General features: G+C 42.2%; 1 protein-coding gene across 2 annotated transcripts in view; it reads right to left on the bottom strand.

Annotated features, from left to right (window-relative positions):
• The window catches only part of TECRL (trans-2,3-enoyl-CoA reductase like), a 59284-nt gene that overhangs the window by 10038 nt on the left and 21703 nt on the right, over positions 1-27543 (bottom strand). Inside the window, exons 3-6 of one of the 2 annotated variants that reach the window (XM_005530301.3) lie at positions 16359-16403; positions 14994-15097; positions 2922-3037; positions 833-938 (exon numbers count right to left, since the gene is read on the bottom strand). In XM_005530301.3, coding sequence (XP_005530358.1) covers positions 833-938; positions 2922-3037; positions 14994-15097; positions 16359-16403 — 371 coding nt within the window. The remainder of the gene's footprint in view (positions 1-832; positions 939-2921; positions 3038-14993; positions 15098-16358; positions 16404-27543) is intronic. The other variant, XM_014259056.2, reaches the window with a different exon arrangement.

The following is a 27543-nucleotide window of genomic DNA, read 5'->3' as shown; positions in this document are numbered from 1 at the left end:
TGTTGTAGGAATTGGCACTTGTTTTCTCCTTTTTTGATTTTACTGGTGAAGATCACATTTCTATGAGCTGTGCTACTAAAAGTCTAGGGCTGGTTCCTGTACCTGAAATCCAGCATTTCCAAGCAAGATAGAGCAAGACAAACAGAATGCTAAACTGAGACAAAACAAGAAAGAGTAAAAAGAAGCCCCATGTCATAGCCATGTGTTAATCTCCTCCACCAAAACCCTAAATGTTTAAAGGGAGGGTCCTTACATCACACTGAATGGGATGGAGGGCTGACACAAAATGGCCTAGAGTGTGTGAAATAAAAGAAGGCCTGTGAGTAATGACACACAGTTGAAATTCAGGAAGCTTTGGAAGAGAGAAGACCTGGCCAGCTCAGTATCTTCCTGCCTGAGGCCTCCATTTTCTTGAATTTTTTTTTTTTCTACTTGTAATTTTATTTTCACTTCCTAGCACAAGGCCTGTCTCTTACTCTGTACTTATATTGCACCAAGGAAGCAGTGTATAGTTTCTCTCAGCACCACTAAATGTTTCAACAGTTATCGCCATAAAACAGCATTCAGTCTGAGAAATATCCTGGATATGACAATCAGCACCTTGGGTGAATGAGTCAAAGTGGACATTTACATGCAGGAGCTAAAATGGACATTGATTTCAATTTATGCCCTTGGGGGCATAGTCCTGAAATCCTGCCTGTTATCTGCATTTTCACTAAACATAATTCCTGGAGCTACAAAATAACTTAATTTTTATTTCCCTATCTTCTTCCAAGGACTACTTTGATATGAGGATATTCTCTCTTACACAAGATGATAAACATATTGTCACCTTTATCATATTTTTCAGAGGAGTGTGCCCTTCCGAAAACTTGTGAACAAATAATGTCTCCAGAAGATGTCTGATGTAGTGTAAACAGTGACAGAAGCAGGCCAAGCTGCAAGAGAAAAAAAAAAAAAGGAAATTAAGGTAAGTGAAAGGTTGTTTTTATTACTTCACAGTTAATGTCATGGAAGGAATAAGAACTAATATTCCAAAAGTGTAGTCACATTAAAATTCTGAGATTTAAGATATTGTCTTAATTGAAGCATCTGGAACCAAAGATTAATGGAATCATTTTCAGTGTTATACAAAGTTGCTTGCATTTTACATGGAAGCAACTTACTTTTACCAGCCCTGAAATAAAAAGAGCTCCTTGAGCTCTGAATGTGATACATAGTCCTGACAAGACATTTAGACAGGACAGCTGTGTATACAGCCAGGCGTCTCCCATGTTTCAAGGCCACCTTAATGCTCCTGTAGGATGTGTCTGACATTTAAAAACATTCTGAATATCTTCTGAATGGTTTCCTTGTCCTTTGCCGACTCAAGTAGCTGCATGGAGGTAGCTTGTGTTTAATTTCCTTGTGGACGCAAAATGAGATTTTGTTGCTAAGTTAATCCATTCTGATGGCTTTTTTGTTGCCTGTTATAAAGAAATGGGGCAATTGTGATAGAAATTATTATATTGATTCTCTTTTGAGGAAGATTATGGAACAATAACAGGCATTGCTGATTTGCTTCCGAGAATGAGCTGCAGCTCGTAGTGATTGAGTTTTTTGAAACAAATGTCAGGAGTGATTCCTGATGACATTTTATCTTGGTTACATTTACCGTACTACCATAGCCCATCTTGCTGCAAACCAATTATAAGACATAAATGAAAAGTGGTTTTCAGCATGTGAAACCTCAAATAATTTTATTATGCATCGTGTATGGTAGCTAAAGTCAAAGATTAAAAAATTTCAAAGTAATTAAACCAGAGAGACTTGAGCTAAAATAATTTTGAACAATTAACGACTTATCCAAAGCCTGGAGCAAACTTCCAGCTTTGCTGGAAATTTTAAAATTAATTTGGCTTAGGATGGGGTCCTCAGATGAACCCGTTAAGGAGTGGTCACTGGCAGGATTCTGCACAACCCTTGCCCACATAAAAGAAGGAAAAGGCATTGAAGGTTCTTCTGTGCTGCCAGAAACTCTCTCCTTTTAAGCATATGCACAAGAGACGGCAGACAAGCATCTTGCAGCTCTGGATTTGAATTCAATTATACTGTGTTCTCATTCCCAGCTCCACTAACTCCCTTAATGTCTCTCCAAGTGCCTGTTCCTCCATCTGTAAACGGCATTATTACTCACTGTATTTCTCTGCTGTGTACCAGTTCCCCTGATTCTGCAATCACAGTGTGGAAGAAATGTGTGGGAAAGCTGTACAGTCCTTGAGCCTCCTAGGTCCCTGTGTACCCTCCTATAAGTGGCCCAGCTTATGCGGGTGACAGGCTTTCCTTGATCACTTTTCACCCTGCTGCCAGGCACTAATCACCCAGAATGGGGACAATTCCACTGAAGGAAGGTTCCTTTAAGTGGGAAAGCTCCCAGTCTGCCTGGTGCATTCTACTGCTGTCCTGTGGAGATGCTTCTTTTTGTTTCTTGACCTGATGCATGACAGGCACACCTGCTGAATTTCCTCCTCCCTGTGCCTAGGTGAGAGCTGGTGTGGGGGTAGTTATCTTCTGTGCTGGATGCTGATGCTGCTCATCTCAAGAGCAGCAATGTGCTATAAGGAAACTGGGAGAGGGGCACCTGAAGTCTTCTTTGGGTCACTACCCACTGTGCTTGTAATTTCACTTTCTGACTTGATGTCAACATATTTGGGGAGAACACTGCATCTCCATGCTAATCAGGTGCAGTGACCATTGCTGGGATTCCATTTTTGGCCAAGCTTATGAGTGATGGTAAAAGGACAAACAAGTATTGGCAATAACTGAATCTGACCCCAGGCAGGCAGCCTCAGGGGCTGTAACATCCTCACCTCTGGAAATGCAATCTCCATCCCTTTGGTTTCTCATCATCTGGGAAAATAATTCACACAAGTGTCACTTACTGAACCACTGGGTGGCGGAAGTTCTTCCTGCTTTCCACTTGACCATAAATAGTCGAGAGACGAATGTAAAAGAGCAGATAGATGAGAAGAGGCCCGGTGTATTCTGTTAGAAAAAACTAGAAATGAAAAATAAAATAGCTGTGGCAGAGTAGAAAATTGTATCAGGAAAGGTGTGGGAAAAAGAATACCCTTATCCACAACCCCTATTCATCCTTCAAATTACTTTTGGCTTCATTTTCAGGGCTCAAATGACACATAGGGGATTCTTCTGCAGCCTCTTTAGCAAAGGAGTAAATTCCATCTAGGAAATGAGAGATAGGTTTCTGTGCAGAACAGTAACCCAGTCAAGAATGCTTCATGGAAGGTGGTCAAAATCACAGTTATCTTCTCTTTATATTTTTGGTGTGCCATCATAGATGCCTATTTGGAATCTAAATAACACTGAAAATCAAGGCCAAGAAACTGAAGGTAGCTTGCTTTCTGCCAGTGTTTTTTGCAATTAAGTGGTAAGTCAGTTAAAAGCCAACCAGGCATGACAGAAACAAACACAGCTTTGAATCCTAGATGCTAGCAGAGTCATCTGGAAGGGATGCTATCATTGCTTGAAATTTGGTAGAGGATGGAAGAGCAGGACCAGCCTGCCTGGTGCGTGGTGCTTTGAGCTCTTTTTCAGTGACTGTGTGGTTCTCCTCCCTGTGCAGGCACCAGCAGAAACAGCCTGTGGTGGGCAGACTGGACAAATTACCCTACTGTGACAAAAACAAATAAATAATTTCATCTCACCACTGTCACTCCTGCTAGGCACAGAGACCTGAGAGGAGGGGCAGGGAGAGAAGGCAGAGCCATGGAGATGACATGAGCTGCCCTCAGTTTTAAGGTCTGACTTTGGTTTGGTACAGTCTGTATTGCTTTTTGTTGGGGAACATTCTTAAGCCACACACAGATGGAAGAGGTAAAATGACATTAGAATGATGAGAGATCTAGATTTGATCATCTGTCCATACTGGACTGAATCCCAGAATAAAATGGAAGTGGTGTAGTCCTACACATTTACAGGGGCTGGGAAATTGTAACTGAAGTACCTATCATTGCTTCAGGGAGAAAGATTTATAACTGAGGGGTTATTTGGCTTTATGATGTCTATTGGCACTGCTGTAGAATTGTAATGAATAAATACCTGTGGCTTAAGGAAGCAGCACTGACTTGAGACCACCTTTTTCAAAACCAATATTTGGCCCCCCAGCAAGCTGTTCTTCTAATCACTCTTCAGAAGAATGTTGAAAGAGAAAGGTTTTCCTGCAGAAATATCTGGCAATTAGGTTCCCTTTTCCTCTGTTACAGGGTGAAATCTTTTGAAATGTTATCCTTTCATAGCAGGACAGTCTCCAAAAGTAACAACAGACTTAAGTGTTCTCTACCAGGGGAACGTCAAATTCCCTTTTGTTCCAAGGGACATCATGACTCCTGTGCTCCATTTAGACTCTGCATGATCCCAAGAGCAGGTGTGTGTGTGTGTGTGTGTTTGTGTGTGTGTAAAAATATTTAATCTAGGATTCCAAGAGCACTTGTTGTGGACTACCTCACACCCAAGGGCTTATTAGAATGTTGTTCTAATAGCAGTTGTACGGGTCTGTTCCAAAATGTGAGCCCACTGTGTTTTGCACCGTGCAAACTCTGTATAAGGAATGGCCTCTGCTATTTCAACTAGCACACTAAATCTAGACTGTGGTGATACAGAGGACAGAAGCACAGGTAATGTGGTCTGGGCAGGTCAGGGGAAGAGCCTGGAATGAGCTGCTTTCTTCAGTGTAGCTTTTTCTCTGCCATGAGCTGCACCACAAAGTACAACCGTAACTGCCAGCTTTCAACATCTCTTTGGCATGAGCACATTACAAAGCTGCCAGGAAGAGTTTGGCAGGACCTAGCACCAAGTTGTGCTTACTTATCACTGCACCAAGTGTTCCTCCCTTATCCCCTGACTGATTTCAGATTCTGAAAGGAGAAGGAGAGTTTCAAGATTTAGTAAAAAATCCAGTCTCTCTTTAAAAGCCAAAGCTCCAGACACAAGAGAATTGAATCCTTGTGACGGGGTCTGGTGTCGGATGGGGGGATGCATGAGTGCAAGTCAGAGGAGCAGCTGAGAGCACTGACAATAGCTCCTGAGCTGGGGTTTGTGGAGGTGAGCAGTGTCAGGATGCTCAGGGTGGGGACAGGGTTCAGTCCTGTCTGTTTGTCTGTCACATCACCCATGTGACAGGCAGGTGATGCAAGAGTGACCATGAGATTTGCAATTAAACTGGGCACTGTCTGGCAGACAGGACTCTATTTGCCTTTGTCAGAACTGAGTCACACTGGCACACAGATCAGTAACATTCTGTTTTAGAGGATGAGGCTCAATTTGGTGTAGTAGTTTTTGTTATAGTGTACTTTAGTTTAGGTGAGTTTCACACTCCTTCCTTCTGTTGCATCTCCCATGTTCCACTGCTCTCTTTCTCTGGCCCACTGATTTTAAATTTGTCATAAATGAAAAATGAGTTCCAGAAAGGCAGGCAGAGAAACTGCTAAAAATTCCCATGTGTTCAAGCAGGTGAAAAGGAAAGTAGTCTTAAATTAACACAACATCAAAATTATTGGTTCTACCCACTGGCAATCAAGGGCAAGCACCATTCTTTTACTATTGATTCTCAATGATTATATGCAATTAAGCCTAGCTAGTATATTCATACTCATCCTATAGCTGACTAATTGCAGGGCTTGGGGAGTTATTAGTTGTGTCAAGGATCAGTTCAACCCATCATTTTTATAGGTGCTTAAAATTAGTAATTCCTGCTGACATATTCTGCAAAAGTAGTAATCACAGTTTAAACAAAGGCCTGAAAATAATAACATTGTAGCTTGTTGTTTCTGAATAAAAATAAATATTTTATTTTTAAAAAAAGGAAAAGCAAAAAAAGTGATCATTTAAAACACAGAGCAGACTTATCCTGTAGAAATGTAAAAAGAAAAAAGAAAAACAAACAAACAAACCAAAACACCAAGATCCAGTATTTAGAAGAAAAATATTTTTTCTTTACCATCTTGTGGTCCTGCCTAGATTATTTTGATGTATTGGGTGCAACCAAATATAGTGATCCATAATAAGCACAAATATGTTTTCCTGGAGGAGCAGTATGTCTCTATAACAATGAGCATAGCTCAATAGGATTTAAGTGTTGAGCTCATCATTAACTCCCTGAAGACAGAAAACAGGAGATTGGGGTTTTTTTCCACATCTGTACACTCTTCTTCACATCTTGCACAGTGTCCAGTTCTCTTACCTTTCTTCTCTCCAGTGTCTGATGTTATATACTCTATAGACCTCTTATTCTCAGTAACATATAGAAAGTGGTCTTAAATCAAATTATTCTTGAATCAAAACACTCACCAACGTGGTGCCCATGCAGAGTGCTAAAATCAAGCTTCTTTAACCAACTCAGCTATCAGGTCCTTAGACTGATTCAGTAACACCTAAACTGGAAATATCTACTACATAAACATCAAAAGTGAAATCCAAAACCAGTCAAAAGAGAGCTAAGTAACAGTTTCTATTATCCAAGAGATGATGGGAAACAAGGTAAAACAATACAGGAGAGTTAATCTGCAAATCAGCAAAGCATCTTATCTTGCATAAACCAGATTGTACCTGCTTATTTTATCTCTTACTCAGCTCATCGTGCCAGGAACACCTTGCTGAACAAAGTAACAGCCAGGAGTTCAAATCCCAGACTTTGTGAGGCAGAGGGTGTATTTGGGGAGATATGAATGCAGCAGATGTGAAAGGAGCTTTTTAAAGTTATTGGAAGGATTTTCTGGCTGGTAGGGGTGACCTGGTGCCTGACACTGTCCCAACAGGTCTGCTAAAGTGAGTGGAAAGGATTTTGATGTGAGTTAAAGTACCATGTGTACTGGTTGGGAAAAGGCAGAACAAGACAAAAGGAAGTTGTAAACACAGCCAGTGGAGTGGAGGGAATCTGAAAAAAATCCAACCAAATCTTTATAAACGAACAGCCCACATATTAGTATCTTCACATGAGGGCATCAGCTAATTCCTCTCTGTAATGTTTATGACCTGCCCTTTCTGTAATATCACACAACACACCCTATCTTGTTGCCTTTTGGCATAGTCTCACATTATCTCATTTATGACAAGCAGCAGAGCTGAGGAAAGGCCATACAGCCTTTTCCACACCAATCCCTTCCTGCAGCTCTTTCCATGCCATGTAGGGCCAGTTTCCCAGTCACCAGTGCTGCTTGTGATGTTTTCTCTTCCATTCCCCACGGGATGTCTGGATGGAAGCAGCGAGCATGGGAGGAGGGTAATACCTGCTGCCAGGACAATGACTTTGGGTCACTGTGTGTAGTGCCCAGCACAGAAAGAGATACAAAACAGCTCGAGCATGTCCTGGGTAACTCTCATGGAAAAGCAGCTGCAGTATATAAATTATGGAATGGACAGGGCTTAGTTTCTCTGATAAATGTGAGACAAAGGCAGTAGTTGCAGGTCTGAGCCAAGATCAGACTGGCACAGTACATACTGCACAAAGAGGAGGATCTCCTGCTATCAGACAGACAATTGCTGTGTGTGAGTGTACAGAGAAAAGCTGGGATTTCAGAGAAACCCAAGAGAAACAAAATAGGCATTTAAATCCTCCAAAGTCCCCAGATCACGTTAAACTTAGCATATAGCTACATTACTCATTTTACAATCCCAGCCCTAAGTACTCTTGAGCTGATGATCATTAAGAAACATTATTAATTTCTAGTCTGATTTCTACTTCTTATGCTTTGTTACCTCATTAAAGGCCGTACAGTTACCTGGGGATGATAATGGCATCATTTTAGCACCATCTCTAAATCTTCACCTTTGTAAAAGTTTCGTATTTTCACCATTTCAAAAATCCACTGCAGCAGCAATTTTGCATCAGGTAATACAGTTCTTAAGGGCTGCTTGAATATTCAATTACTTTTTGTTCCAGTTCTCACGGAACTGGCTAATGCAGTCTACAAAACTTAAAATGTGCATGCAGGGGCACCTGAAACTTCCCTTGTCTGGGCAGATTCTGCAGTAACTCGTGTATATGAGTATTTCAGGCTGCTGCCCAATATTTACTGCAAATACCAGAGATAGGGATGGATTTGCTGTAGGATTTTATAGGCGAATTGCAGCTGACTCTGGCCAGTTTCAGGAGCTGGGGAGTGAACAGCCATGGATGCTGTTTGTCCCTGAGTCAGGCCTGGGAATGCTCTGTGGAACAAGGGAGCTGAAATCACATCTTCCTGTCTCTTCTCCTAAGACTGACCTGTCTGAAACCTTGGCATCAGACCACTTCATACTACAGTCAAAATTCTTCCCTGCAGCTACAAGCCATTTCATGTTTCTTACTCAAAATGAAAAATTATTGCAAATTAACAAATGTTATTCTTAACACACACACATATATGTATGTTGTGTATGTTTGTACCAATACATATTGAAGAATTACATACAGAGTGAAGAATTCAAGTTCTGTTTGTAACCAAACACCAGTGTGAGCTCAGATTTGCTGCCAAATCTTTACAGGTCTTTGACAACATTTTGAAATCTGCCTTATAATGTGCATCATTTTAAAACGTGTATTTATTGTCTGCTATGTAAATATGTAAACAAAATAGTGCTTTTTAAACACCTGGTTATTGTAAATAACCTTATCTGTGCCTTTCATCCAGAAGCCTCAAAGCACTTTGCAAAATGGAAAATACTGTTACTTTCTTGACAGTATTTTGGAAGCTGAAATACAGAGGAATTCAGTGACTTGTCAAGGGCGTCAGATGAAGGTGGGCAAAGGGGCACCTGATCCTCTTAAACACTGGTTCAGTCTCTGGTTCACTGTGCTGAACACTGGTTCACCATATGGTTCACTCTCCTCTCTGCTCTCTTCACTCTATGGGGTGGGGCAAAATTCCCCATACAAAATAATTGTTCCAGGCTTATGCATTCTAGAGGGACTACAACTGCTCAAATTTGCATAGATTGACAAAATGTCAACCTCCTTAGTTACTCGGAACACAAATAGGAAAATGTCTACATTTACTAGTTCTGTACATCAAGCAGCTCTTTGTTCCTTAAGTAGCAGGAAGGGTTTATGCATAAAGTCATGTATAACTGAAAGAAACATATTGTTCTGTATATGTTTACTGAATTCCCTCTGCCTTCTTTTTGCACTCAAAGGGGCAAAACCTCAAGGCCATTGCTATAAATTCCTAGGCATAAGTCTTTCAGTCTTTACTGTGCTTAGCAGTAACTAGAACCCCCAGAACTAATTTTTCTAGTAGCTCCCTAATTCTCTTTGGCAACTGAAAAATTGACACTCTGGCATGGTTCATTGAGATCTAGTGGAATTTGCTGCTGAGACCAAGAGAAATTATTGCAACACTGTTTGTATCATTAGAAGCAGCATCTGAGGAATCCAAATCAGCCAGCTGGGCAGTTTCAGAGGTCTCCTCTTCCCTTATCAGTTAACTTCATGCTGCCACTGGGCAGTAACAAAGAGCCAAAAGTACATGTGGCCCAAGGAAAGGCACGAACAATATAAAACCATGGCAAGAAATCAGGCAAAGGCAAGCTGTTCGCTCCTGATAACCCTGGAGGTTGAAAAATATTAGACTTAATTAAATGAAAAATAAGAGCAATCTTGTATGTGTAGTTTGTCTTTGTGAAAGGTCACAATGTTTTTAAAAGTTCACAGCTTTTGACTGGGATCAGCTCAGGACTTGGCCAACTGTACCAAGGTGGAGCAACACTTGCTGTGTGTTCAAGCAGAAACCTCTGCCAAGTACAAGCTGTTAGCTGTAAAACAGAGGTGCTTTGCATTACAAATAATTGTAGCTGGAAAAGGTGCAGTCAAGGAAATAGTGACTTCTTTTTTTTCCTGGAGATCATCTTCCATGCCAAATTATCTATTGATCCAAGAGGCTTAGCAATGAAAAACCATTTGACGATTTTTCTGCCTTTGGCACTTTTTTGTAGCTGTTCTTAAGCCACACACAGATTCACATAGAGTCAAACTTTCTGTTTATTTGGCACTTCTGCAAAGTATTTCAGGTATCCACAATTCCCTGAGTGTGTTATTTGATTTGTAGGGTCCTAGTCCCATGACTAATTCTGTCTGAATGGGACACAAAATATGCAAAGCCTGATCTGTATCTGTTGAGAACCATATTCAGTGACATTCTCTGCTGCATCAAACAGATCCTCAGCTCTCTTTCTCTTATCTGGACCTCAACTCCCTTCCTAACCTATGATAATATGAGTTTTCTTACACTTAACATCTTTACACTGGCTCATTAGTTTGCTGGGATTCCCAGTCCTCACACTTCTTCAAACTCCTCAGATCCTCTCTTTTTCCTTCTGTTGGAATTGTCTGTACTTTTACATCCCATTGAGAGGCTATAAGCCTTTACTGAAGTCTCTTCTTCTGCTCCCAAATTAGGGAAAATATCTTAAGTTGTTCCACATGGGGAGTCCAAGTCTAACCTTGGTGTAGAGAAGGAAAATGAGTCTGCAGGAGTTTGGCTGGCTTTTTTTTCCAAACCCATCAACATACAAATTGCTTCCTGTCACAATCATCCCATAGACTTCTTGGGACTGTTCCACTTTTACAGGACCAATGGATTGAGCTGTGCCAGGCAGTCAGAGCAAACTGCTGCTCCCGTGTTCACCAACAGGACCGAAAAGCTTTGATGCAAGAGGAGAGAACCACACTGACCAAAACACTCCTTTCCCCTTGAGAGAACAGCAGCACCTCCTCATTGCCCTTCCCCTGCTTGCATACACCTGCTGTGCATAACCACAGAGCTTCAAACACAGATCCTTTCCTGGCTTCTTCTTCATTTTCCACAGTGTCTAACTTGGTGATAAATTTGCTTTCCAGCCAGGAGAGAACAGATCAATTAGTGAAAAATGTGGATTTTCAGACTTCAAAGATGCTCCTGGGTTTAAAGAAGTATTGATGTCTACATTTCTAAATTGAGCAGAATCTTTTTTCATTGGAAAATTTGAAATGGAACAGTTCTGCTGCCAGATTTACTATTTTAAGGTACTCAGGAGTCAAAGTACTTAAGCAATCCCTAATTTTAAATCACAGTTACAAAAAATATTTACTGAAGTACTATGTTTCAGGGTTAATCTTCTGAAATTCACAGGCTTGGAGGTAAAGCTTGGGGTTTTTTTTACAGTTCTATGCTATTTTCTCAGTTCTATTTGGATCCTTTTGATAGCTGGCCCAGGTAGCAACAGGACAACAGAAGCTGATAAATCAGAAATTGCAATCATTGGTCAAATAAGGAAATCTTTGCAGCAGTGTGAATTTGAGCCAGAAGAATGGAATTTTTTCCCTGTTTTTTCTTTTTTTTCACTACAGCAGCAGTGTGTATTCTTAGCAGTAAAACACCAGCCATGTTTCAAAAAGTCACCCTACCCTGCCACATTGCAATTATGTAAAAAGAGGTGTCTGTCAAACATGTTAAAAGCCAAAATTGCATAGAGATTAAAAATAAAAGCCATCACTCAAGTGGTGGGAATTTCAAACATCCCTGGGGGTAAAATCTTTACAGAGCCATATAGAACAAATCTATAAACTCAGCTCCCATTCATATCTCTGCAGCATCAGTCAGCAAGCCTCAACTATGCCCTCCAGGTGGGCTAAAGAAATTGGTAAGTCTTGTGCAGAAGTCAATTATGTGTTTGTTGGGGGTTAGGTGTTTCAGATAATATTTGCTTTATATAAAAGAAGGGAGAGTAGAGCAAGATTTCTAAAAAATTTTATGATACTAAGAAACAGGTTTTGTTTTTTCCCTGAATTATATCCTGGAAATCAGCCTTGAGGGCCTCCTTTCTTCTAAAAGAGACACCTGAGGTTGAATATGTACTTTTATCCCAGAAAAGGACCTAATTTCTCAAAAGAGACTGACAAATAATTGTTTCAATGGAGGAGGATCACAAATCCCTCACTCCAGTTTGTCCTCCTTCCTCCATCAGAGCAATCCAGCCTCTAGAATTTGTTGAAAACTGGTCAGCCAATCTCAAAGCTGTGGTGTAACCTGAGCCCAGGGGAAGTCTGGTCTTTCACAGCACAAAACACCAAAAATATTTTGGTCACTGTGCAACAGTGTTTTAGGAAAGCTGAGGAAGAGGAGGCAACATCCTCCCTGCATGCAGTCAGCCCCTGGCAGAGGGACTAAGTAGGCAACAGGAAACAACAAAGCCTTGAGCTGCCAAGGTGGAGTGTGACAAGTATTTTAAACCTGAGACTGTCCATGTTCCAAAAGGGAAGCTGAAGTTTCTTGATTTTCCCAGAGTTATTGATACACAAATTCTTCATTTGGGAACAGACAGCAGCACCACCTTTTATTTTACAACATGTTTGGAAAGGGTGCTGTTCCCAGGAGGTGGAGGTTGATTCTGTTTTCCCCATTTAAAAACATTTACACAAGTCATTGACTTGGTGTAAATCCCCAGCATTGGTGTTCTTGTTCATTGGTGATTTCCAGTGAGGTGACAGAGCCCCAGAAAACCCAACCCTGTGCTGAGTGCTCCCCTAGACAGACCCATGTCCAATGTATCGACCTCTGGAGAACCAACATGTTCTCCGGTATCTCTTTTTGGAGCCTAGACAAGAATGTGGCCCTTTGTACCTTAGATATCATTTTGCTGACAAGATAAGAATATTTTTATTCTGTGCCTTGTTTATTTAAATGTCAAACCTTCAAATCAGAAGTCTCCCTCATTGTGTGCATAAATCTGGTGGAGCATCAAGGGAGTTGGGAGCGCAGGCGATCTGAAGACAGTAAAAATGTCAGTAAAACTACACATCCTGTGTACAAATGCATTTCTAATTGCTGTTGTTAGAATACAGTCTTCTGTGAACCTTTTCTCTATTGCTATAATATAAAAATCTCTTGACTGTTTAAATGACGTGTCTAGGAAGAAGATTTCTCCCACTGAGAATGAAGACAATTTAGAATATGGAGCAGAATGAGATAAGATGAATATTCAGAAACTCACGGACTCAACTTTTTGCATGCAGATTAAATCATTAAAAAAATGCCACTGCCTGCAGTACCTACTCCTGGTCATAACTGCAGTATTTATTATGGGATATTAAGCTTTAGTTATGTTACTGTCTTAGGCTACATAAACCACCAAAAAGAGAGAGAATAAATAAGGTTCTTGCAGATTACTTAATTGTAGCAAACAGGAAGCTGCAGTAATCACAATTTTGCTTTGCAAGGAAATTCCATGGTTGAGAGGTGGTGGGATGGATTCGTGAAGGAAACGGGACTAGCATTAATTAGTCTGTCCCCAGTAGGCCATTAATCAGGATGGGGTAAAGCCTCAGTAAACTCACAGACCTCTCCTCAAACAGGTAGGTTACACAGTGGGAAATGCTCTAGCTCCACTGAAGTAAACTGCTGGTCACCCCCTGGGGATTTGGACCCTTTCAGAACTGGGAAGGATGGACACAGGTCATGTTCTTCTTCACAGGGACTAAAAGCTGCCAGAATTTATGCTGCTCAGGGTGAGCTGCATCCCAGGAGAGGGAGAAGTGCACATGATCTGAGATGGATATGTGACCTTATAAAGCTTATCCAGAGGCTGACTTTTCCCAGTTCAAGGGGGGTTACTGTTGTGGCAGTAACCTTCACCTTGAGTGTACATTTTAACAGATAAGGGACTGTAAAGTAGCATGTCCATTCCAATTGTCATGTAGTAATACTTCCTAGCCTGTAGTGACCTATTGGAGAGAGGAACTGGGACTATCACCTGCAAGCTGCTCAAACATCTGACACTCAAAAGCTCCATCCTTGTAGGCACAGCCAAGGAAGGACAATGGCTTGTAGTCCCCCCCAAGCAGGATGGGATTTGTGGGCTGTCTGAGGTAAGAATCTAATAATTTGGCCAGCAGCCATGGTGCCAGATAGCAAAAAATTCATTTGCTTTGCAAGCAGTTGATTATTTGCTTTCCATTGCCATGAGTAGTCTTATCATGGCTTTTATGGCTTTCAGAAACTGTAGTTTAGTCTTACCTGTGTTTCTCATTGCACAAATTGGGAATTTCCCAATTTCCCAAATTACCCAATTTAGAGATGTGGGCTGTGTGTCACTTGAGTTAGTGCTCTACATTCAAACTGCAGCAAAAGCTTGGTCAGAGTCACCATGAGACTACTCTCAGTTCCTCCACATGTGCCAGCTGTAGGACACTGGAAAAGTCTCTTCCTCTCCCATTTTTTCACTGTCCTTTCAAACCCTTCTACTATCTTCTTTCTTTGGGCTGTGAAAGAATTTAATCTTTCACTTCTCACTTTCCCAAAGGAGCCTGTAAGGTTAGAGTTCCCTGTAGCCCATTTGAGTGGAATGTGCTGTCTCTCTCCCAGCACCCTGACCTTCCAACAGCTGCTTATAGGAAAGTAACTAAAGTCAAAACAGGTCTACCTACAGCATAAGACAGGTATCATTGTCATGGCAAATGCTTTTGTTTTGCAAGGAGATTCAAAACTTTTTACTCTTGACCCTGGCTGGACACTTCTGCCTGCAATCCTTGGCCTCTCTCAGAATTGTTCTTTGCTTGAACAAAGAGTAAGGTATTTCCATCCAATTATTTTCCTGCATTAGTAACAGGATTACTAGAAATCAATTTTTTCTTTATAATATCTTTCCACGTTCAAAGCTGAGGAGTCTTTTAGCAAATTAATGTATTTGGCTACAGTTCTGCACAGGCATATAAGCCCAAGATAAGCTAAAACTGTTTTTTAAAATTGATTTTTTTTTTTCCTCAGGCAATATTTTTATGTTCCCCCTCTAATCTTTAATTGGAAGTCAGAGTTAGCATATTGATAACTTGGCTCACTCTCCATTTAATTCTGTTTTGAGTGCTGATAAACTAATTACACCATTTTACATAAGGAAGCACAGGCTGAGGAAGCTGAAGCAATTTGATGCCAAAACACATTGCCCATTAAGATGTATCATGCCAACTGTTACAAGGACATACTTACTGTGGTCCAACCAACCTGCTGACCCAGGTCTGTAAAATACAGTGTAACGATGGAAGAGACAGCAAGGCTTTGGATGCTGATGGAATCCTTCAAAAAGGGCCCGTCTGCAATGGCAGAAATGGAAGAGGAGATGACGTGGACAGCAGGTACCCTCTCGGGGTCTCAGCATAATGCTGAGCCTGCCCTGCTACTGGTCCAGCTGTAGGCCCAGCTTGGATTCTCATTTACTTTGGTGACTTGGTACTTACCCTCCAGGCTAGCGACTTAGAGCTCTTCCATGAGGGTTATTTCCTTGCCATTTTAACAAAAGCACGAGGCTGCTGTGACACAGGGCAGCAATGTGTGACAGCTGTACTCCGCTGTCTCTGTTGGCCCAGCCCTTTAGAGACAGGCCGTGCAATCACACAGACAACTCCACAGAACACTTCTTCTTCTGTCCTGCAAGACTAATGGCAAGGGCTGTGTCACACAGCATCTCCCTCACTGACATGTTTTGCTGAGGCATTCTCATTCTCAGGCTGTTTTACAACAGGCAGCACCTGATGATGAATGCAACTTCTTGGGAAAAGTCTCAAAATCCAAGATTTCTTTGCTAGCTGTCTGACCTAGGCAGACCAGGTGTATCTGAGCATTACATTACTGTTTGCAGTATTCTGAGGTGTCTGCTTCCAATCCTAATGGATCTAGAGTGTGCAGACAGACACATGAAATAACAATATTTGGTTTTATGGTTTGTTTTTTTATATAGGTGGTAAGCTGGATATTGGAAAAATCCAACACCCACTGGCACAGGATGTTGCCATGGCTGCAACACCTCTTTGCTCTTTTCTTATGTATGGTCTCCCTTTCAATATACATTTGTTGACTGTTTACATCAGTGACGGTGCTAAATTCCATCAGATGCTGAGTCCTCGTTTTCTATGGCTTTGCAATTCTACACATCCACAGACCAAACACCAAACAGCCTCTGGCAGCTTTATCTTCCACTGCCATATCCACCAAGAACTTGTGGACTGACAGAGAGGCTGCCTCTGGCAGCCAGCTGCATCTTCTGGCAAGGCAGTGAGCAAGTATTGAAACAGGTAAGGCAGTGAGGGAAGGAAGAGAGTGAACAGGCTTAAAACTGCCTTGTCTTCATTATGTGATCATACACAACTCTGGAACATTTCACTCAGTGGCTATGAGAACCATTAGGTTCTTTCATTAATGAGAAAACTAATAAGCTAATAATTGATGTCACTTAATGAGAATGTATTAACAGTTCACCCAATAACAGGTATAGAGAGAGCACTGCTGTGAGGAGGAGAACCTGCCAGAGGATCAGTGATACATTAGGTGGCTGTGTTCAGCCATATGAATACTCACTGCGTTCTAGCTGCAGGCCAACACGGGATGGGTACCACTGGGGACCTGTTCCAATCAGAAAGCATGGCTGTTAATTTCATGATAGAAAAGCTGAATTTCTCTTAGGTTTGGGTTTGTTTCTTTTTTTTCATCTGATAGCTACAAAAGTCAGACAGAATAAAGAAAACAACTCTCTTCCAGTCTTATCTGTACAAGGAGAATACAAGAGAGCTGGGAGGAGCACACAGTACACACATTAAAGCATAAATCCCTTCTCCCATCTGAGTGTTGGAAGGGCCAATCTCAATGCTGAACACTCCATCAGCACAGCTTGTATGTGCAACAGTGGGAAATATAAAGAGGATACTGTTTATTACTGTATTTGCCAAAACCCTGTACTAAATGTATCAGTCTTGCCCCTCCTTCTAAAAGTATGCCTGTGCTGGAGTCTGATCCAGGACTTTGTGTTTCCCATTTAGGAATGTAAAACCTGACTAGGGATGTGCAGCTTGTATTAGTTCTCAACCACAGATTAATCAGGGAATTAGAGACACAGAAAGTAGAAGCACATGGATAGCTAATACTGGGTGACTTATGATTTCCTTGATGCCCTCGACTTGAGGATGTTTCCTAGAAGTAGATTTTTACATGCTCTAGCTTAAAGGTCATTCCAAAACGCACAGTGGCCATTGTTATTTGATTCCCTTTGGAGATTTTGAACAGAGACCTGTCAGGTTGGTAAAACAGGTATGGGTTTCCAGATGCATTTGTTTCCCTTGGTGTCAGAGTGAGCAGGTAATTGCCACCGACACACTGCAGAGGGGATCATGGCTCTTCAAGTTGTTAACTTGGCCAGCTCTTTAGTTCCTCTATGCAGAAGGTTGTGCTTCTACAGCTGTGCTGCTGAATGGACAACACAAACACTCCTCCTTTGCATCACAAGGACAAGTAACTTTGCTTAACCCATACACACTCGTTGGTTTGCTGTTGAAGGTTTTTAGGGCTGACCTAGCACATTTCTGGGCTGACCTGAAGCAACGTGGTGAGAACTTCCACAGCCCATGGTGTTGACTGACATTTGGGGGAAGCAAAGATTGTCAGAGAAAAGTGAGGAACTTGATGCACTATTCTACCCCAAGCCATTTCTACCACATTTGTCTTTACTTCCTTTGATACACCTGAGGACAGTTGATAGCCTGAAAGGAGATTTGCTTTGTCTTTTCAATTCAAAAAATTGGTCCGTTTTTTTTTTTTTTTAAGACATATCTTACAACTCTTAGTGATCCTGTGTTTAAGGTACAAATATTCCCATACCTCTAAATGGAAAAAATTGTTCACAGTGACTGTGATCAAACATGGAAACATTTGCCCCAAGAAGCTGTGGGATCTCCTTCCCTAGAGGTAGTCAGGCCACATCTGGGATGACCTTGAACACTCTTATAGGACTTTAAAGTTGGCCTTGTTCTGAGCAGGGAGCTGGATTTGGAGATGAGCTCTAGAGGTTGTTTCTACCTAACTTACTTCAGGATGATGAGGAGAGCTTGTTCACTCCACCAGCTGCCAGATGGAGGGGAAGGGAGCTGTACACGGTGTGCACTGACACTCAGCACACTCTCATTTCAAAAGCACTTGGTCTGACTTTTGTAGGCAAGAACAGGCATTAGATGAACCCCTGAACCAGGGCTAATAGCAGGAGGTGAGACATCCATCAAGTAAGTTGCAAACATTTTTTTCAAGGTACCACAACAATCCATGGCTATTAAAGATAACAAAGGGAAGATAGAGAAGGAGCAGCTGTCTGACTTGTCAGGGAAGATATGATTTGCTCCAGGACAGCAGATATCAATAGTTATTTGGGAGCCTGAAATGCAATGTATTTGTGTTAAATTGGAATCTTCCCCTCAGCTCCCCCCTTCATATTACAGTATGTTTCAATAAAAGTCAATTTACCTGATCCTGTGGCAATGCACTTTTAGGTATGGCTCATAATCTTCACAAGGGCAAACAGAGGTTGTGCATTTAAGCACGACATCCCACATTTCCAGTCCTTTAGCCTCAGTACACCATTATGTTCAAACATACTCAAAGATTTAGACAGATGGAAGTGTGCCTTTGCTGCTGCTTGTCTGCAGTGACCTTGTTATTACATCAGTGTGTCTCTGGTTTCCAGGCTGTGCTTGGAAAGCTGTGTATATTCTTCTGGAAGGATCTGGAATTAGCTCTTCCTTCCCTGCTCTTACTGTTGGTGGAGGGCCAACAACAAGTGGAAATGCTAAATGGAGTGGGGGACAAAGTCCAAACACATTTCTATGCTGATTTGAGTGAAATCACCAAAACTTCCCACTTTCAGTCTTTACAGTCAGCAGATTTTAGCAAGGCTGTTCCCAAGCGTTAGCTGTCCAGGGTCCTGCAGAAACCAGCATTGCTTTCTGGAGAGAAGTGTGACCCCCCCAAGAGTCTGCTCTCCTAGCTTGATAAGGCTCATTTCTGATAGGAAATCTCAGACATTCCTAGGCATCCCTAGGCTCACCACTTGGTAACAGTCAGACAAAGAGATGCTGGCCCCACCTGTCACCACTTATTTGCCTTCCTCCTATGACTATTTTCCACAGGGATCCTCCAAAAATCTCACTAGAACAGCTCTGGATTTCTGTTTGGCAGTGTGGGAAGATATTCCAATCCAGCCTGCCTATGGCAGAAACACATTTCTCTCATTCCTACAGCAGGAAAGCTTTCTTTTCTTTAAATAATGAAAAGAAGCCAAACCAAGGGACTAATTATCACTTGTATTAATTCTTGCTACCGCCTGTCAGAATGAGGGGTTGATGGCTCCCCTGGATATCCAGAGGCAGGGCTGTCTGACAGAGCAGCTTTACCTGCCATCAGCAGGAGTTCAGGAGTGCATGTGGAGAGTCCTGCTCCCAGTCAGGGTAAACACACACACTCGCTAAAGGCAGAGGCACAGCTGCAGCTGTGGGCAGCACTTGATGGCCTCTCTGCACTCCCACACCTGGCAGAGCCTCCCCTTGCTTCCAACCTAAAGCTGAAGGGTTTCCCTTTTGCAGGGCTGTTTTGGGGGGGTTTTAGCAGTGTTTAATTCCCAGTTTTTTCTTACTAACATTTTCCACTGCTGCCTCCTGCATAAATTAATGGCAATCCAAGACCACGCGTGACAGAAGTTTATCTTGTAACTCCCGTTTACTTTCTGACATTGTGACGGTGCATTAGAGCTCAGCCACAGCAGGTCACAGTCTCTGCATAATCCTTGTGGTTAGCAGAGCTGTTCAGCTCCCTCATGCAGGGTTTACAGGTTTGGATATGTATTTCACACTTGGAACAAAGTTGTAAAAATATCATTTCAGCTCACTTATATCCCAGAGTGGCTTTGACTTGGAAAAGCAGATACAGACTGCCCAGAGAATAAGAGCGGCCATGATGGTTCAAACCACAGGTCTATTTAGCCAATATTATATCCTCTAATGTTTAGTCAATACTGTGGTTCCTCCACATCTATTACATCTCTGAGCATTTACATAAAACAGCTTTGGTTCCTCTCTTCTCAGCATCACTGGACAGCTGCAGAAATGTCTTCCTAGTTTTCCATCTCTATTTGATTATTTCTACTCTGCTGGCTTATCCTTCTCTGGAGAGCTGTTTGCCTCAGACCCCAGTATGGTCACCCCCCAGCTGCAGGCATATTGGCACCTGAAAGCTTTGCCCATTCCTCAGCTGAAAAGTCATTCACAAACTCCTTGAATTTAAGTTACATCAACTTCATTCTTCTTCACTGAGTAACCTGATTTAGCTGAGGATGTCCCTGGCCATGCCAGGGGGCTGGACTAGATGATCTCTCATTATCCATTTCAACCCAAACTATTCTGCAGCTCTGTGAGTTATTCTGTTATGATTCAGGCAAAGTTATGTCTATGTGTACAGGCTTCCATTAGTCTGGAAGTGTAAGCAACTATGACAGGTCTTAAGTCTTTGACCATATTTCATCTTACATTTATCTTAAAAAAAACCTTAAAAATTAAAAAAAAATTAATATTTTAATTCTATGATGCTTAAGGCATCATAATTTTTCCAAACAGGATGGTACTTGCTTGGAAAGCAACTCAACGTTTAACCTCTTTTCAAAAATGGATATTAGGAAAAATATTTAATTTCATGTGGGTTATTTGTTGTACCTGTCTGCATTTAAAAGAGAAATTAAAATACAAGCAAACTGACAGGACACATAAAAACTGACGGCCACCTTTAATTTTCTCATAGCCAGCTATGGAATTACCTATTAATACTGGCTATAAAAAGGAGATGTAGTGCTGTCAAACAACCTTACAAATACCAGCTAAAATGACAGCCTCAGTGCCATGCCCAACTGGCAATATCACTGCGCAAAAATGCACAGAAAACCAAGTACCACTGGTCCTACTGCCCACATGGTTTGTTTTTTTTTACTGCCTGTATACTAGAATCCCAGTAGATGAACCAGCTAATCAGACAATCCTAAGAAACAAGGACGATTAAAAAAGCCCCTGTGCAGCTTTAACGCTGTCCAAAGGTACTCTATCCATGTGACTCAAACTGACCTTAATGTATGCTCCACCACTTAAATATCACAAGATGTTTTGAAAATTTAACAGCTAAGAATCTAAGTACTTAGTATTTTTCAATAGTTGTGAAATTGAAGGAATCGACCTAATTTTTATTAAGTTTTATAAAGAATCTTCTACAAAAAAAAGTGTGCTGTCTGCTCTGCAGTAAATTGCCCAATGAAATGCCCATTTGTCACAAAGTATTTATGAAGTTATGTGAGCCTGTATGAGAAAAAAGGTAACATTATGAAGACCTCCCTTGCTGGGGAATTCGGTGTGTTCCTTAGAATGCAGACCTCCAAAAGCTATTCTACTGGGGAGAGAGGAGCCTGAGAAATGCAAAACACAACTGACAGACACAATTTGGAGATAATTAGCAGATTGACTTTCCATCATCAGCTAATTTTATTACCAGTTAAATTGTTTGCTTCTCATTGTATTTCACCACCCATGCATCTCTAATAACAAATAGCCTTAATAATTACAAGCAATACCTGCTGTGATATGAATAGGGTGATATGAACAACAAAATTACTATAATCAATCATCAGCAGCATGTTGTTTGAATTTGCAGAAATAGCAGAAATTCCAAGGAATCACTGCTGCACCAACCTCCCTTATCTGATCACAGAAATGTTGCACATGAGCTGAGAAGTCTAACAGCACTTGGTCATGTGAACTGAGCGTGGCTGAAATGCATTCCACCACCTTAACCAGATGGCAGTCTCAATACCCATGTAGCAATAAGAAGAGTTTGCTAGGAAAGATTCACATTTTGGTATGTGTGGGTATGCTGGGTTTGTGCATAATATATAGACAGGCAGATTAAAACTTGCTGATGTCTTTCCTTGACAAGTAAACACTGAACAAATACAGTTGTCCCTTGTCTGTGACCTTAGGCAGTGACCATGGTGTTGTCTGCCTTGGTTCCAGCAGCCCTGTCTGAGTGTTCCCAGGAACACTCTTTCTGAGAAAGCAAGGATAGAGACATCACCGTGCTAGCAACCACAGCCTTTGCAGGGCTGAAGGTTGCGTACTCTTGCTTCACTGAGCTGACAGCAGGAAAACCAGGATGTTGAAATGACTCAAAGCTATTGCTTTCTGCTTTTATTTGGAAAAAAAGGCTGTGTGATTTATTGTGCTAACATTGCACTCAAGTGATTCCTGAGCATGACGGCAGAAAGAAAAGCACACCAAAGAAACCACAGTAAAACTAAGCTCGGCCACAAGATCAAGAGAGAAAGTATCTGAAGTGATTACTCACTGTGCTTGCCTCCACTGTAATAAATGGCAGCTGCTGAGAGCTGCAATCTTGAACGACCGGCCCACTTGAAGAATTGCAGCAAGCCTGGGGCAAGCAGGGCCACAGCATCTCTTCACATGGCCCTTCTCTAAAGGCCCTCTTTGGCTGCAGGCCAAGAGATGTTTTGCTGCTTTGACGCACAAAGTGCCAGCACAGTCACCTGGGTCTGTTTTCCAGGGCTAGTGCAGAGGCCAGCTCTGGCCAGGCTCCCTCCAGGTACCACTCAGCTGACACCAGACTGAACTCCTGAGCCCAGCAGGGCTCACAAGGATCAGGCTACCAATTGTGTGCTGCTTCCACCTCTTGCAAAGTCTTTAGGGCACAGGGCTGACCCTATTTCTGGATCCAGGTTCATTCAGCTGGGCTGTGTTTTCCTGGTAGAAGGACCTTTGAGAGTGTGTATCCAAATATTTAAAGAGCAGGAGCAGATCTTGAGCTAGACCCATGTTTTTATGGGAAGTTAGTGGAAGGAGCAGATCCAGTGTGCCCTGTTCAGTAAAATCTTAGCAGAGTACTGAAATGGATGTTGTTTTTAGTGGCTCCGTAGCTGGGGATAAATCCCTTTTCTTTGTCAGCTTTTTTCTCTGAATATTTTCTCTGATTTGTTTCATTTGTAAGCTTTGCAGGGAAGATCTTTGGCCATGTGTTTTACAAAGGCACCCTGAACTCTAGTTGCTATGGGGACACAAAAAAGCACTTTCTTAATGGCATGTGGAATTTGAAAAATTAGCTATTTGGTTGTAAGCATCCATTTCTTTCCTCTAGTTTTTGCAATACGTGAATTCATCAGGCTACAGCCACACTGCTGGCCAAGGGGCAGCAGGCAGTGAGCTGGCTGAACTGATGTCTCCAGACACACTGGCTAAGACCAGCAGTGCTAAGAACAGGGTCTGTCCCAGAAGCAGGACAGCATGCTCTTCCCACAGGCTACTAAGCAAGTAAACCCCAGCCTGATTGAATATCTAGCTAAATTCTTCTTGTTTACCTGTTCATTTGATTATTCACACTGCCCTTAAGTGTTTAAATACTGTGACCACCCATTTTTCCTACATAAAGTCATGTAACAGTCACCCTGGCAGCTCCACTGGAGCATCACAGAGACTGGTCCAGAAGGTTTCTCAGAGCATATCTAAAGTCTCTATAGCACAATGCACATAATTCCTGCGCCCATTCCCCTTAAAAAAACTGACAGAATTTTGCCTTTCTTACCCAGGATCTGGCAAAAAAGGATAGCCCTGTCCATATGTTGGCTCTGGGGAGCAGTTCAGCTGCTGTGACTGTGCCCAGTTGTGAAGCTCCAGCCTGTGGGACTCTGCACTGCACCTTGAGTCACAAATTTACTTGTCTCCATTTTCACTAAAAAAAAACTTATATAAATGCCTGCACTTGTTGAGGAACAGAACACTCCCCCCATGCCTTTTTTTTCCCCACGGAAAAAAAATTTGAAGTCTCATACTTCAGTTACATTCTGATCAGCCAATAATGGACAAATTTCTTAAGAGTCAGCATAGTTTTTCTTAATGGAGATTGATTCTTATTAGTGGTAAACAGAATATTATTTGTCATTTGGATGTCAATTTATGTCACTAACAGATTAACCTTTCAATATTCCTTCTGAAGCTGCCTGCAACTGAAAGCAACAGTGGAATTTCAGACATGCAAAAAAGCATCGGAAGAAAAAAAAAAAACAAGCATGCAACATTTAGACACATATGTTAATATTTTTCTACGTTGCTCTTCCTTTGCACTTCCAAAAAATAAAGGAGAAAAGGGAAAAGCCAGCCCTGTGCATTTCCATTTTCCATGCAGCCTGCTGCAAAAAAGCATAATTAATTTTGATCTTTCTGAGTGAATTTGCATTTAAATTAATGTGCGTGGGCAAAGGAAGGGAAAGGGAATGAGGCTCACCTTTTATTTCATTAATACCAGCCACAGAGCAGAATACAGAGAAACAAGAAAATAGGTATCCTGACAAGCATGGAGCTGGAAGGAACTTTCCCATGGGGGTCTGCCCTTCATCAGTGCAGGGAGGTGAGGGGGAGCTGAGCACGTGGTGCTGCGCAGGGCTGGCCAGGACAGCAGTGTGACCCCCATGGGGCAGTGTCACTGCAGGGCTGGCCCCCTTGCCCTGCCCTCACTGCCCCTGTGGCACAGTCACACCCTGCAGGGTGGCAGGGCATGGTCAGTGCAGCTGGGCTCTGCCTAAGGGGTTTGGGGAGTCTTTGGACCAGGGACCCCCAGGGAGAGCCATGTCTGTCACACATGCACTGTAGCAGGGCTGGGTGTGCTTTGCATTCGCAGAGAAGTCATGTTCTGGCTCTGAAATGCCAGCCCAAATTAAAAGAGAGATGAGTCATTTATGCCAGGTGAGGATCTCTATTCTGGTAGTTATCATTGCCTTTGATCTCCACAAGTCTGGAAAGGCTAACAAAGATAATTGTCCAGGTATCAGGGAATGTGAGACCTTGAGCAGGATTCTCTTCCTAAATATGAGCTCTGTCAGTAAAGCCTTCCCACAAAGGGCAACACAAACCTGAGAAACTGCACATTAAGGAACATACATTTGCCAAACTAAATATGTGTTTCAGGGATGAAAAATACCCTCCGTTCTCTATCGTCTTGTCCATAATTTGGCATGGGATTTCTAAAAGCACAGGTTAATATTTGGTGGTTTATGGAATCGCTTGCTGTCTATCTCAATCCATAAATGCTCAAATATCTCTGCTGGTGTGGAGTTGCCAGCCCAGACAAGGATTTCACTGGCAGCAAAGCAGAGCATTTAAGCACAGGTATCTGTCCACCCTCGTGGTCTCAGGAAACACAGGCAGTAAGATATTAAGGCGTTTTAAAATGTTCCTTTTAAAACCTCTGTTCATGCTCGTCCTGTGCCAAGTTCTGAGGGAACAAACAGTGCTGTGCCTTGCAGTGTCATAGATATGCTGTGCTTCAGGACACTGATAACACAGGTCACTGCTCCCCCACTTCAGAAAGCTCTGGTGTGACTACTGCCACAATCAGCATGGCTGCTGAGTACATTTAGGTAGCAGCTCTCCACAGGGCTGCAAGAGGGACAGAGAGCAGAGAACTGGTGAGGTCATTGGTTCAACCCAGTGCTGTTTGCCCGCTGCCTGAATGCACTCTGGTGCCAACAAGCGTTACAGCACGATTGGGGCCCTGCTGGTTTTATATTCCAACATCAGAAAGTACACAGTGGTCCAGCAATCACAGCTGATACAGGAAAGATGGCTCAAGAGCTTATTTGTGCCTTTCCCACTGATGTACTGGGCATAATCCTACCCCAGGCTCTAGCTGTTTCTTTAAAAGCATTCCACAGTCAATTAGCTAATAAAGTATGCTAAATAAGTATAATTTTCTTTCAATATTGACTATCCAGGGGATGTTGCTTTCTCCAGCCACTAAGCTAATCAGGATGCTTTTCCTCGCTGACCCCCAAAGCAGTGTGGTTTTGTATCTAATGGCCACACCAATGCCATCAACAATTAACTGAGCGCATCTGAATTGACATGATTTCGCCCTCAGAACAAATTAACTTCTCATAAATTCATTGGTAAATTCACCAACTTAATTCACCAAATTAATCCCCACTAACAACAGGGCTAAACTGTAATTTCTCCAGGAGCAGTGAGAAAAAGGCAGCAGAGACCTGCTCTGGCAGCAGATCAGACACTAGCATGGGAGCCAGAGGCTGTCATGTTCCCATGTCCTTCCTGGGAGAAGTTTATTAGGGCTGGTTTAACTCCCGCATCCCACCACTTTACTTAGGTTGTGGAAAGGCTTTTGTACCTCAGAAGCACTGCTGTGAGGCTTGAGGGAACCTTATCACTCTCTAGAACTTCCTGAAAGAAGTGGTAGGAAGGTGGGGGTCAGGGACTTCTCCCAGGCAACCAGTGACAGGATGAGGGGACCTATCCTCAAGCTGAGCCAGGGGAGGTTCAGGCTGGACATCAGGAGGAATTTCGTCATGGAAAGTGTTCAAAACATTGGAATGGACTGCCCAGGAAGGTGGTGGAGTCACCATCCCTGGAGGTGTTCAAGAAACAACAGAACATGGCACACAGTGTGGTGGTCTAGTTGACAAGGTGGTGATCTGTCAAAGGTTGGATGCAATGATCTCAGAGGCCTTTTCCAACCTAAAAGTTGATCAGCAAAGTGCTTTTCCACATCTTAACAGATACAGCTCATTAGGGACTTGATTGTGGTGATACAGCTTGGTGAGTTTTCATTCTCATAGCTGAGGGATGATGTTTCATCCCAATATATATGGCAAACAAGTCATGGCCTTTGAACACCTCAAGTGCTTCCCCTCTGTAAATGTGATAGACACAGCTCATCCAGATTGTTTGTGGACTCTGAACCTGCAGTCTAATGGCTGAACATAAAGAAAATATTGCCTCCACTAGTATGCATTTAAACCAGAGCAACATACCAGTATAACTCACACATCATTTGTTTCAGTGGTGAGTAATTTTCAACAGCAAATATATTCAATATCATTGAGACTTGGGGACAATTTAGGAAGAGGAAAAACTCTGCTACATTATTTTTACTGTGAATCATTTGTTCACCTTCTTGTTTTTGATGCATTGCTTTCATTAACTTGAAACAGTTGCAAATACCGAATTTTGTTTGAAAGCTTTCTTATTTGGGTTGCTCTTAGGGTTTCTTTCACACCATGCACAAATAAGAAAATAAAGATAGAAACAGAGTACAGATATGAGAGAGGGCTTGCATCTAAACACATGCAAAACAAACCACTATCACAGGGTGAGATCTTTCACATGAAGTTCTGAACAGGTCTCCTTGCTCTTGTGCTCACCTGACCCTCCCCCTGGAATTGCAGCTACTTGTTACATCACAGCTCTTGGCCCCAAAGAAGAGAGGGGCTGCAAAAGCGCATCCAGGGAATCCATGAGGATTGGGGAAAGTGGGGGAAAGTCTGAACTTAGAAGCCGAAGCTGCTGCCTCTTCTCTAGCCTGTCTATCAGAGATGACACCACAGGACTTGCCATTTATTTCTCTTGTTCTCAGAGGTTCTTCAAGTAGGTAGGTTCCTCTCACTCTGGCAAGGGAGATTCACTTCCTCTCCTGTTATCCAGTGGCTGTTGGCTGTCGTTCACAAGAATTCCTGGGACATTTCATACACATCCATTCCAAGCAGCTCTTTGTAAGAGAAGCTGTTGGACCTCTCAGTAAAGCCATGTCCCAACTTAGGTGTTCAAAAGTGCAGGGACTCCTGTGAAAAACCTGATGTAGATGCTGAGCACATTCACAGGCTCAGATGAACTTG

Source organism: Pseudopodoces humilis, chromosome 6 (genome assembly GCF_049639895.1).
Source record: "Pseudopodoces humilis isolate 2021_Gansu_Grassland_sample_001 chromosome 6, ASM4963989v1, whole genome shotgun sequence".
Lineage (NCBI taxonomy): Eukaryota > Metazoa > Chordata > Aves > Passeriformes > Paridae > Pseudopodoces > Pseudopodoces humilis.
This window is presented reverse-complemented; position numbering and strand designations above follow the sequence as displayed.